The sequence below is a fragment of the Globicephala melas genome, chromosome 13 (genome assembly GCF_963455315.2).
Source record: "Globicephala melas chromosome 13, mGloMel1.2, whole genome shotgun sequence".
Taxonomy (NCBI): Eukaryota; Metazoa; Chordata; class Mammalia; order Artiodactyla; family Delphinidae; genus Globicephala; species Globicephala melas.
The window spans coordinates 88772886-88785976 of NC_083326.1; the positions used below are offsets into that span (position 1 = coordinate 88772886).

A 13091-nucleotide genomic window follows, 5' to 3' on the forward strand; every position below is an offset into this window, starting at 1 on the left:
GGCCATCTCAGGGAGGTCTGAGTCCCGTGCCGCCAGCCGCACTTCCTTCCACCTTCTGCGGGCTGTCGCTCGCTCCCGCCAGCTGTGGTGACATCTGTGCCGCCTCCCAAACCCCATGTGTGGACGAGTTTCCCATCTGTCTTCTACCAGCTTCCAGGAGGTCCTCACTCCCTGGAGCTCTCACACAGGCGGCTCCAGCATGACCCAGTCTCTCCCTGGCATTTGGGCCCCTCTCCGTGCCTCAGCTTCCTCATCTGTAAAATGGGGACAAGAGAACCTTCCTCAAGGCTTCATGAGGATTGAATAAGCTAACAGGCATCGAGCCACTAGAGCAGCACCTGGCACTGGCACATGGCAAGTGTTTTCTTACGAGAGGTTTGTGGGAAGGCGCTGGTCTGCACACTGTTGAAAGACAGGCTGTCATTCCAGAAGCCGGGACTGGTGCTGTGTGGCTTCCGGCCATGGGCTCAGCCTCTCTGTCCCTCGGGTTCCTCTTCAGTAACACGCTTGCTCTTACGCTGCTTGCTCCCTAAGGCGGGCGAAAGGCCTGAATGAGCTGACACTTGTAACGCGGAACAGAGCCTGGAAGCGTAGTTGTTAGGACGATTTGTTCGCCCTAAGAGGGCGCATCCACATCGGCCTCAAACCACCCCCGAGTTGGCAGCGGGGAACCGGGCTCCCGGCGCCAGGCCCCGCCCTCCCCGCCCCGAAGCCCCGCTCAGTCCCGCCCCTGACACCAAGCTCCGCCCCAAGCCGCCTCGGCCCGCCTCGCCCAGAAGTACTTTTGTCCACGTCCGGCTGCCGTCCGGCCGCGCGCTCCGCTTCCGCCTTCGCCCACGTGGTTCGGCTCCGGCTCAGTCCGCCGCTCCGTGAGTGGGGCCGGGTCGGGGCGCGCCCCACTAGTCCCGGCGTGGGTGGCCGGGGTCTCCCCGATTCCCGAGGGAGAGCCGGCTGGGCGAGGCGAGAGGACGAGGGGGGAGCAGGAGGGACTGGGGAGGTCAGAGGTCAGCCTGGGGGTCAGGGACGACTTAGGTTATCCGCGGGCGGGGCTGGAGCGTGAGAGGGTCCCGGGAAGGTTAGAGTTCTCAAGGGGTGGGGCTGGAGCGTGGCCGTGGTCGGAGTTAAGGAGGGGCGGGCTGGTGTGTAGGGGCCCCGGGGAGGTTAGGGGTCTAGAGGACCCGGGTGGGTGCGTACCGGGGGAGGTCAGGGGTCGGGCGCGTGCCCCCCCGCCCCTCCCGGGCCTGCATGGGGCTCACCAGCCTGCGGGCGGCGGCCTGGGCCCTGAGGAGAGCCTGCGGACCGTGGACCCCGCGCCTGGGACCGCGCCTCCTCTGGTAATGACAGTGCACTTGTCCGTGACCCCAGGGTAGCACGCTGACCCCCACTGAGCCCGACTGCATGCCCGGCGAGCACCAGCCCTCATCGCATAAAGTGCTGTCACTGCTCCATTTCTTGGACAGTGAAACCGAGGCCAAGTTGGTGGTTGGGCAAGATCTACAGTTAGCGCCCAGCTGGGATTTGGACTCGGTGGTCAGCCCAGGGTGTTTACTGGACCATGCTGCCACCGTCAGTCTTTCACTGGGCCGCTTCCTTCTGTGTTTTGCTCACACCCCACCCCCCCTCGCCACCGTGTCTTTTCAGTTTGCCCCCCATGGCAGGGAATGGGGAGGCCCCCGTGCCCGTGGGGACCAAGCAGGAGCAGGACAGGAAGGTCCGGCGTGGCTGGCAGGGCGCGGCCAGGATCTGGGAGGAGACAGAGCAGCAGGCGAAAAGGCTCAGGAGCAGCGAGGGTGGAGGGCAGCACAGGAAGCTGCCCAAGCGCAAGGTCGTGCTGCTCGTGGCCTATTCCGGGAAGGGCTACCACGGCATGCAGGTGAGGGCGCCCGCGGGCTGGGCCGCTGTGCTTGGGGCAGGGACCTCACAGCGACGGTTACCCAGTGAGCCATCTTGGGAAGTGGCAGAAAGAGGGCTCTCATTCTCACCTCCTTTATCGTGTGGGTCCCATCAGGCAAGATTTAGATTCAGAAGCAGCTTTGAGCCCTGTTTCATCCATGCATTGCTTGGGTGCTTGCGGGGGGCGGGGGGGGGGAGGTGTTCATGGGTCTCCCAGGGTAGTTAAAGGCCCAGGCCTGCCGATGACCAGAGGCGGCAAGTGACGAGAACTCTCAGTCCGTCGTTTCCTCATCTCTCTGATCACAGTGCTGACTTTACAGGGCAGGAAGAGTCATTAGGCTGACCGATACCGCACACTAGAACTGGGACAGCGCCAGGGATGCTCAGAAGAGGCAGCTGTTACTCTTTGTTAGACACGTGAAGGTGACGGTTGTGGGTACGCAGGCACGTGAGAGCTCCCTGCCCAGCCCAGCCCCGTGACCCTTTCCTGAAAGGCACAAGAGCCCCGGCGCCCCGGCAGATGCACGTAGAGCTTCTTCTCGTCCCTTGTGGTCAGCGGTGTGGCTCTTACACTTCGGTGCCTCGTTCTTTAAACTTCTTGGAGGAATTCACTGCTGTGTAGAGTATCTCACTGAAGCGGAAGTTTAGGAAAACAGTGCCCAACCTTACCAGGTGCTGTGGTCACCTTTACTGTAAATAATAGTAGTAATGAGATACTTTGTATTCTATTTTAGTATTTTTCATTAAGTATAGGGTTGCACCCGTGAAACCAATTTGATGACCTTTGATGACCACGGTGGATTGTGAAATGGTGGAAGCAGTGCTTCGGTCTCACGTAGTGGAACAAATAAACCACCTGCGCTGCTCTTCGCCGATGTTTAAATGCTTTTTTGTTTGAGGGTGACTGATTACGTGTGTTGTTGCCTTATGCGCTGTCTTGAGAATTTTGCCTGTGTCTCATCATCTTCCGTTTGCCTCAGTGTCCCCATTAGGGGAATGGAGGGGAGGTAGAGAGTGACGGTAGCTCACAGGGTGACAGAAGGACACAGCGGGATGTGGGGAAGGGTGGTTATCCCCGTTTCTTAATATCCATTCCGATCGCTGGAGGAGCATTTATAGCTTCTTGCTGAGTAAAGGGATTGGACTTAAGCTGCAGTGGGGACCGTGAGGTAGACTTTGGGAAGGACCTGCCCACTGTGGTGCGTCTTGGCGACGTGCTTGTCGCCCTGTGTCCCTTGCTTTGCAAAGATTTTCTTTGACGTCAGGGTGGTGATCTCACTGATGTCGCAGGGTCCTGCAGGCCCTGGACTGTGATTACACTACATCTGCACCCGCTAGGTGCTGGCAGCACCCTGGGGTGGCGTCCTCCTCCAGCAGGGGCGCCTGCCTCCCTGTAGTGATGCAGGAGGGCCTGCTCCCTGCTGTGGTGAGGGAGGGGAGGCCCTGGGGTGATGAGGGAGGGGAGTCCCTCTTGGCCGGGTGCAACAGACAGATGGGTCTCCAGCAGGAGGGTGCTGGTCTCACATCTGACAGGTAGGGGGAAATGATGTCTTAGGTGATGCCCAGTGTCAGCTGCCCAGGGTGGGAAGTTTCTAGACTGTGGGTACCCACAGGTGGCTTTCCTGCTTCCCGTGGGTCGGGGGACGAGCTGCAGGGTCTCTCCACGCCCACAGGTGCGGTCCCCACCTGCCGGGTGCGGGCACAACGCACATGCCCCTACCTGGATCAGCCACGGCCCAGGGCCCCTACTGTGGTAGTGATTGAGTGAAAAACAAGTTTTCTTCTTCTCTTTTCCTCAGAGGAATGTTGGGTCCTCGAAATTCAAGACCATCGAAGATGACCTGGTGTCTGCCCTGGTCCGGTCGGGTTGTATTCCGGAGAATCACGGGGAGGACATGCGGAAGATGTCCTTCCAGCGCTGCGCCCGGACGGACAAGGTAGGTGCTGTCCCCACATCCCCTGCGGGTGCAGGCAGCACCGAAGCCGCCGGTCTGTGGCTTGTGTTTGCCCTCATCCCACTTTCCATCTTAGCACCTTTATCTCTCAAGATTCTCTTGGTTACAATTGACAGATGCACAGCTCAGACTAGTGTAAGTGGAAAGAAAGTTGTTGCCTCGTGTGGCCAAGAAACTGCGGCATTTCTGGCCCAGGTGTGGCTGGACCTAGGTGCTCAGGGCCACAAGGTCTGGCATCCTCTCTGTCTGTGCTTTCTCCTCTCGCTCCTGTGGGTGGCGTGGTGGCCACAACATCTGCCTTAGATCCATCCATCTCAGGCTCGCGATACAAGTAGGACCGCGTGGCCGCAGAGGCCCACCATGCGTGTGATGTTAAACTTCCTAGGAGCCACAGCCAAAAGGGAAAAGGAAACAGGTGACGCTGGGTTTTGTTATCAATTTTATTTACCTTAGTGTGTCCAAGGTAGTCGCCTTTCAACGTGTAATCAACATAAAAAGCGATGAACGGGAAATAGTTTCCATTGTGCGTGTGTGAGCGCCAAGTCTTTGGAACCCCGCGGGAGTCGCACGCTCAGGAGTCTCGGGTGGCCGTGACCCAGCACTGTCCATTCATGCTCAAGAGATTGAGTCCTGCTGTCTGGTTGGCTCTCCCACCGTCCCAGGCCAGTCGCTGGCTGGTCCCACCCTGGCACATTGCCAGGTGTGGGGCTGGTGCGAGCAGGGGCTCCCCACAAAGGAGTGGAGGGTGTCGCCGAGGCAGGTGGGACAACCAGCCACGGAGAACGTGAAGCTCTCCCCCAGGAGAGAGAAAACCCAAAGTGCCCGTGCACCTGTGAGCCTGCTCTCTCAGACCCGGGCCCTGAATCATCTCTCTGGCCACCTAAGGTCACTGGGAGTCTGTGGTACACGTAGCTTTTTGCAGGTCAGGGTCCTGGGAATCTGAATAATGTTGAGTTTCAAAGGTGCAGCGTCCCCTGGGATCCACAGGCCCAGGCCAGAACCCCGGAGCCAGAGCTACCGCACAGACAGCTAAGAACAAAAACAGGCGCCTGGCAGTCTCGTGGGTGATCCAGTCACATGTTAGCTGGTCCAGGTAAAGAGTACCGGGGCTGTCCGTGGTGTGTGTTTTCTGTTTAACTTTCCCACTTACAGCTCTCTGGTTGTTTTCAAGGCAGAAGAAAAGTAAACATTTGCCTGAGCTAATGAAGACAGCATTTCCAAATATAGGGCTAGCATTTATTTCAGTTTTCACTGTTATTAGAGATGGTTTTATTCGAATATGTTTTCCTTCTTACATTTTGGGAAATCTAGAAAACCTTTGATACTAACATCCCCCTGGATGAACAAATGATGATATTTTGTTAGTTTTTGTTTCATATTAAAAAAAAAAGTTTCAAGGAGCTGTCATTCACTCCCACACATTTTGCCCATTTAAAGGGTACATTCATTGATTCTAGTCCTTTCTCACAGTTGTGCAGCCATTACCACAGCCCAGCTTAGAACATTTTCATCGTCCCCAGAGCTTCCCTGCACCCTTTAGCCATCACCCACTCTCCACTGGCACATCCAGAAAATTCTCCCTTCAGCGTGTAATCAGGGCTTTCCTGGTGGCACAGTGGTTAGGGATCCACCTGCCAGTGTAGGGGCCACGGGTTCGAGCCCTGGTCCGGGAGGATCCCGCATGACGCGGAGCAGCTAGGCCCGTGAGCCACAACTACTGAACCCCGCGCGCCTAGAGAGCCCATGTTCTGCAACAGGAGGAGCCACTGCAATGAGAAGCCCGCGCACCGCAACAAAGAGTAGCCCCTGCTCGCTGCAACTCGAGAAAGCCCGTGCACAGCAACAAAGACCCAATGCAGCCAAAAATTTAAAAAAAACCAGAAAAACGTGTAATCAATATAAAAAGATTAGCAATGAGATGTATTTCCATTCCTTTTTCGTGTACTGAGACTTTGAGACCTCATTTCAGAACAGCCATTTTATGCCCTCAGTAGCCACTCGTGGCCAGATGCCTCTGTGTTGGAGGGTGTCTGCCTGGTGAACAGTGGATTCGGCCTGTGTTCCATCTCGCCAGTTTATTTTTTGTCTTTCTTCTTTTTTACAAAAATCTCTCCAACTTTTTATTTGGAAAAACTTCAGACCTCCGAAAGTCCCAGGAACAATGCATGAACACCCTTGGTCTTCCCCTAAACTCGGCAGTGTTAAACTTTTGCCATATTTGTTTTCCTTTTTGTGCCTTTGAATGGAACCATTTGAGAGGAAGTTGCAGACGTCATCACCCTTCACCCCAAAATATGTCGTGTGAGCAGTGGCATCCTCTGGCAACTGCTTGGTGTCGCTGTCACCCTTGGGAAATTTAACACTGGTACACCGTTTCTTGTTGATCCTGTGTCTAACCCAGGGTTGATGGTTCATTCAGTTGTCATGTCTTTTGAGTTTCCTTCATTTTTTTTTTTAAATTAAAAAAATGTTTTTTCTATTTCTTTTATTATTTCTTTTATTTATTTATTTTTTTGGTTGTGTTGGGTCTTCGTTGCTGCGCGCAGGCTTTCTTTAGTTGTGGTGCACGGGCTTCTCATTGCGGTGGCTTCTCTAGTTGCAGAGCACGGGCTTTAGGTGCACAGGCTTCAGTAGTTGTGGCACGCAGGCTCAGTAGTTGTGGCACGCGGGCTCAGTAGTTGTGGCACGCGGGTTCAGTAGTTGTGGCTCACAGGCTCTAGAGAGCAGGCTCAGTAGTTGTGGTGCACGGGCTTAGTTGCTCCGCGGCATGTGGGATCTTCCCGGACCAGGGCTCGAACCTGTGTCCCCTGCATTGGCAGGCGGACTCTCAACCACTGCGCCACCAGGGAAGCCCTTGAGTTTCCTTTAAAATGGTCTCGTCACCTCCTTTCTGTCCTTCCTGATGTGATGTTTTGGATGGTCCAGGCCAGTTATTTTGACGAATGTCCTCAATCTGTATTTGTCTGATTGTTCTCATGACTCGATACAGAGTAAAGAAATTTTTCGGCGGGAGTGTTACACGGTACTCTGTCTTCTTTGCTTACATTTAAAAAAATCTTTTTAGAAAGTATGATTGTAGCAAACAGAAAGGTGCATACAGTGTCGGTATAAAGTGAAACGGGTGATTCTTTGGTGAGCGCCCGGATAATCTCCACTCAGGTCCACACGTGGGTCTCTGCCCGCGTCCCAGGAGCCCCCTCCTCGTCCACCTTCTGAATCACACCGCTCCCCTCCCCCAGACCTTACTGCCGTATTGCCTTTTATGAAAACTTGCTTTTAGGAAAAAGGTGTAACATACAAATGGTGAACTGTGCTCTTCTTGAGTGCGGCGCTTGCTCAGTTTACCTGTGTCACTAGCACCCCATCCCCACAGGATACCTGCTGCTGTGACTTAGATGGTGACCTTGCTCAGCTCCAGTGTTCTGTCATCTAAGTTGCACTTTCTTTTTTCCTAAGTCCTTGAGAGTCACATCCAGGGTGGGACTTTATCTCCTATCTGCAGGATTTCATGTATTCGTTCCCGTGTTTCGTTGGGCTCTGAAGTTCACTTGTAATATTTTATAAGTTATGTGGCACTCACTCCCTTGGTATATAGAGCACTGTTCTTGTATCTGGTTATTCCCTTCAGATGCACTTCTGAAAGCAGAATTCCTCCACGGACAGATGTAGCGTGCATGTGGTCCTTCTGCTGAAGAGACCAGCTTGCAGTGTCGGTGCTCCAAGTGCAAGGCCCAGCTGGCCCTCCCATGTCTGCTTCCTTTGCAGGGTGTGTCTGCGGCCGGCCAGGTTGTGTCCCTGAAGGTGTGGCTGATTGACGACCTTTTAGAAAAGATTAACAGCCACCTTCCGTCTCACATTCGGATACTGGGTAAGCCTTGCAGCGCTGGGCTGCACACTGGGTGGTGGCCAGTCTCACAGGGACACGAAATTTCTTCTTTCACCGAATTTCTCTGTTGCGGAGCTAAGATAACAGAGTGGTCGCTTAGCAGTTGGAAGGAGTGGTTGTGAGTCAGCTGTAAGGAAGGGTTCAGTATTCCCACCTCCTTCAGAAAGGGACACAGCCAGACAGACAGACTTGGAAAGGCCCTCAGTGCAGCATCTTGGTGCTACATGTGCCTTGTTTTAACCAAATGCTTGGATATGAAAGTCCAGATTTGATAAAATTAAAACAGGGGCTGTGACTCCCTATGGTAACAGGCCTGATAACGGGATTTGCAGTCTGACCCTCTCTGCCTTTTAAGTGGCACATATGTGCCATTGATAATTAATGTGGCCCTGGGGTGGCTGGGGTGGCCCTGCTTGCCTTCTGTCTCTCTCTGTCCTATTTGTTTCCCTCTTCTTTTTCTCCCTTCTTTTGGATTAATTGATGTTTCTTATCATTGCATTTCATTATCACCTTGGTTAGCTAATGCGATGACTCGCTATGGCTTTTTTTTAGTGATCGCTTTGCCGGCCCTTAAAGCAAGGGCTGGCAGAGGCTTTCTGTAGAGGGCCAGGTAGTAAACTGTCTGAGGCTTTGTGGCCACACAGATCACTGTCTCTGTTGCATATTCTTCTCCTTTGTTTCTTCTTTTAACCACCCTTTCAGCCTTAGCTCAGAAGTTGTACAGGAACGGCCATGGTTTTAGCCACTGTTTGCCAGCCCCGGGGTCAAAGCATCCATGGGCCAGTTACCACAGCTGCCTTCACGTGAAGCCAGGCCACCTTGCACGCACCTCACACCTGCAGCCACGCACTTGCACCTGTCCTGCTGTCGTGACGTGTATTTCAGGTCTGCCTGTGTCATCACCCGCACACTACAGTGTCAGTTTTTCTTTAACCAGAGAATTAAAAACACTTTTAAATGCTTTTTAAAGTTGAAGTATAATCGGCGTATGGTAAACTGCAGAGTTCATTATACAGTTAAAACGTTGTGATATGTGTGCATACCTGTGAAACCAGCCCACTTGAGAGAGTCACCCTCTCGGTCAGCCCCGGAAGATTGTGACCCTCCCCACGCCCCTCCCACCCCATGCCTCACCAGGCGACCACTGATCTGCTCTCCTTCATTATAGACTGCTTCGTAGTTCTAGAGTTTTATGTCAATAGCATCGTAGGGAATGGCTTCTTGCACGGAGCCTCTGGTTAAAGATTCCTGCACGTTGTCAGGTGCATCCGGTTTGTTCCTTTCCATTGCTGCGTGGTTTCCAGTTGTTTATCCAGTTACCTGGTGGGGAGCACTGCGGGTGTCTCCAGTTTGGGGCTGTTACAGAAAGACACTGCCATGAACGTTGGGTACAAGTATAAATAGGGATCTCGGCACAAAGTCACAACCCTTGTTTTTGGTTACTTTGCCCACTATTGAATTTAGTTTCTAAATTTTTATTTGTTTATTTATTTGCTGCACCGCACGGCACGCGGGACCTCATTCCCCGGCCAGGGATGGGACCCGCGCCTCCTGCAGTGGCAGCGCGGAGTCCTGGCCGCTGCGCCGCCGGGGAAGGCTCTGCATTTATTATTGGCATGACATGGTTTTATTCTTATTGTCCTGTGGTCCTTCTCTGCCTGGTGAGGATAATTCCCTCCTGAAGACCTTCTCTGGGAGCCAGTCCTCTTAAAGCCCCATGTGATGCCTCTTAACATTCACTCCACGGGAACGTTCTCATGTATGCCACAGGTTGTTCCCCACTTTCGCTAAAATAATGCCAGACCCTACACAATTCGCAGCCGTTAGCACTGCTTACGTAACATGACCTAGCATGGCTGTGTTTCCCTCGTTAGCAGCCCAGCCACGTGGTCGGCTGCCAGCCCCTTTCAGCCTTTTCTTGGCAGTTATATTCCGCACGACAGAAATTAGGTGCACAGAGCATACCTGCGATGCTGTGTCGCTGAAATTGGATTCTTAAAGCAAGACAAAACACAACAATAAGATTACCCCAAATCAGACACGACAGCGGAGACAGAAGACGGGAAGGGCGGCGCAGACGCAGCCTTGAACTGGCAGCCCCGGGGCGGTGTCATCAGTCCTTGTAACATGAAGCCAAAGCTGGCCTTTAAGTCACAGCCTCCTTGTGAGGCTGAGTCCTCGCGACCCGGTCTGGGCTTAGCGTGAGGACAGCCGTGCAGCACGGAGCACCCAGGGCCACAAAGCGCTTCGTGCTCCCCAGTTCCCAGAAGCCGCCCCCCCAACGGTTGTGATTCTTTCAGAAGTTTTCTCCACAAATACAGACATAATCCGTGTGTCTGTATTTTTCTCACAAAGAAATGCACACGTAGTGCTTCGCTTTGCTCTTTTCTCCCTGAGCGGTTAGGAAGCCCGTTGGGAGCCCTGGCCGGGCACAGCGAGTGTTCGGCGCTGCAGCCCCCGGTCCTTGGCACGGGCGCCGGGGCTGCGGGGCTGCTTTCGGCTCGTTCTGCAAACGTCTAAGAGCCGCCGATCGTCTCCCCGTTGCTGGACTTTTTAAGTTGTTTCCAGTTTCTTTTGCTGTCTGAACACATTGTTGTCCCTGGCCTCACCTGCAGGATGGCGTGTGATCCAAGGCTTCTGGGTCGGGGTCACCGGCTGGTGCTTTAGTCCGCATGGGTCCCCCGGGATCCTGAGGCGAGAGCAGGGTGTCCCGCACCTTGGCCGACCCCGGGGTTTGTTTGATAGGGTTTAGCTGAGGGTTTAGCGCACGGAGCCGGGGCCCCCTCGGGCTCGTCCGGGTTCGGCAGGTAAGGTGCCGGCGCTCAGACCTGCTCAGGGTGTCGTCAGTCTGTCCTCATCGCCTCCTCTGCCCCCAGGACTGAAGAGGGTCACGGGCGGCTTCAACTCCAAGAACAAGTGCGACGCCAGGACCTACTTCTACATGCTGCCCACGTTCGCCTTTGCCCACAAGGACCACGACGCGCAGGACGAGACGTACCGGCTGCACGCAGAGACGCTGGGGCATGTGAACCGGCTCCTGGCCTGCTACAGGGGCACCCACAACTTCCACAACTTCACCTCGCAGAAGGGGCCCCGCGAGCCCAGCGCCCGGCGCTACATCCTCGACATGTTCTGCGAGGAGCCCTTCGTGCGCGAAGGCATGGAGTTCGCGGTGATCAAGGTCAAGGGCCAGAGCTTCATGACGCACCAGATCAGGAAGATGGTGGGGCTGGTGGTGGCCATCGTCAAGGGCTACGCGCCCGAGAGCGTGCTGGAGCGCTGCTGGGGGGAGGCCAAGGTGGACGTGCCCAAGGCACCGGGGCTCGGCCTGGTCCTGGAGCGGGTGCACTTCGAGAAGTACAACCAGCGCTTCGGCCACGACGGGCTGCACGAGCCGCTGGACTGGGCGCGGGAAGAGGCTGACGTCACGGCCTTCAAGGAGCAGCACATCTACCCCACGATCATCGGCACCGAGCGCCACGAGAGGTCCATGGCCCAGTGGCTGAGCACCCTGCCCATGCATGACTTCAGCGCCACTGCCCATGCAGCCGCCGGCCCGGGCGCCAAGGTGGGGCTGGGGCCACGGGGGCTGGGGGTCAGGGGAACCGTGGGGCTGGCGCTGGCCCTTCCAGGAGCTCAGCCAAGCACTTGTCCACATCTGTCACTGTCCGTGGCTAAGCTTCAACCCACTCTGCCCCCTGTCATTGTACCCATTGTACAGATGAGCAAGCTGAGGCACCGAGAGGCCTGTCGCTGCCCCGGGGCCACAACAGTGGGAGGAGCAGGGCCAGGGCATAGGACCTGGTGGCCAGCCGCCCTGCTCCGCGCTTAGTGACACTGGGGAGGGACATGCTCAGTGGCCGTCGTCCCGTGTGTGGGACGGAGGTGCCGCTGGGACGTCCTCCTCTGGCTCATGCTGCTGGTCAGTTGGCACGTACCTGGCTCCAGAACATGGGCTCGCTTGGCAGGCGCCAGGGACGCTGAGCGGCCAAGCGTCGTTCTCCTCGCCCTCTGGGCGGCGTTCCTGTCCGGGCCCGGGTGGTCTCCTCCGCCTGGGAGGGGACGCAGGCTGTGCTTTCGGCCGCACTGTCCCGGAGCCCTGCTGTCCAATACCGCCCGGGGACCTGGCTCAAAGTGTGATTCATCTGTGAGTTAACTGCCAACCTTATGTTAGAAGGAGAGCATCCACGATTGGAGGTGCTGGAGCTAAAAGTGAACATTTTACTCTAGTTCTCGATTCTCTACCCTGGGGCGAGGGAGGTCCCCAAAGCCCATGTTCGCTCATGGTGTCCCAGCAGGCTGTCAAAGGGTGAGATTCCCACCTGGAGCTCTGGGAGATTTCTTCCCATTGTCTAGATATCTAGAAAAACACTGTCTTCCCTCCCCAGCTGGGCTTGTAAACCCATGTGCATACAGGTAAGGGGGCCAGGTGTAAGAAAGGCAGGGGTTGCAGATCAGATGGTGAATTCCAAGCAGCGTCGGGGAGGAGACGGGACTTGGTGGAGACTGTGGGAAACGGCAGAGCTCTCATTCCACCGGAAGGGCCCGTGCAGCTCAGCGCCAGCCAGGGGAGGGTGGCCCTGAGTGTTGTCGGAGCTTGCCTTTTCTCAGGAGAAACTGGGATTGCAGACGTGTATGTGAAATAGTCCACTCTTTAAATGTTGGTGGTTATCAATTTTCCCAGCACTGTGAGGCCAGATGGAGCACGTGTACAGATGGGACCTGGGGGCCAGGCTTGCTCTCTGCTTGATTCCCACGGACAGAGAGAGGCCTCTGACCGTCTGCCGTCTCTATATAGTGCCGAGGGGCTTGTACTTGACCAGCTTTGCAGTAGATCAGTTTTATGTCCCCAAGGTCACTGAAGCCTCTGGGAGCTGGAGGAGCCCAATGAAGACCCCCTCTGGTCCCCAGCCCTTGGCTTTGCCCGTTCAAGACAGGTTCTTGAATCAGTGAAGAGGAAGACGGGTGAGGCTGAGCCTCGCCCTGGGCAGCCCCTGTGCAGGAGAGGGCCCCCGCCGGGCGGAGCGCTCCCCACAGTCATTCCCTGTCTGCTCTCGCTCTGCAGGTCCCCCGCCCCCTGGAAGGCAGTGATGGGGACAGTGACTGAGCTGGCCCACGACACCGCACGCCGGGACCCGCCAGCCTGCTGCTGGCGGCATGCCTCGCCCAGACGGGATGGCCCGCGCACGGCCTCCCCAGCTCAGGATCCTGAGAGCTGCGTCATTCTGAGTTTCCGTCACAGGGAGAACCTGCCGCGAGTCTATTTTCAGCTCACGCGTTGACTACACCCAACTCAGCACGTAAAGACACTATTTTTTTAAAGAAGCGATTTTCTTATTAAATAAGTACAAACCTTG

The 13091-nt window shown here is 55.6% G+C and overlaps 1 protein-coding gene across 3 annotated transcripts; it reads left to right on the forward strand.

Moving 5' to 3' along the window:
- The first annotated feature begins 799 nt into the window (after nucleotides 1-799).
- On the forward strand, nucleotides 800-13091 carry PUS1 (pseudouridine synthase 1). 3 transcript variants are annotated; one of them, XM_030859936.3, is made up of 6 exons: nucleotides 800-869; nucleotides 1642-1873; nucleotides 3693-3830; nucleotides 7614-7716; nucleotides 10611-11302; nucleotides 12800-13091. In XM_030859936.3, exons 2-6 carry the CDS (start codon nucleotides 1652-1654, stop codon nucleotides 12839-12841), a joined length of 1197 nt encoding a protein of 398 aa, XP_030715796.1. In that variant the 5' UTR covers nucleotides 800-869; nucleotides 1642-1651; the 3' UTR covers nucleotides 12842-13091. The 3 variants fall into 3 exon arrangements, with proteins under 3 accessions (XP_030715796.1, XP_030715795.1, XP_060166759.1); XM_030859935.2 differs by lacking the exon at nucleotides 800-869 and adding an exon at nucleotides 876-1334; XM_060310776.2 differs by lacking the exon at nucleotides 800-869 and adding an exon at nucleotides 886-1004.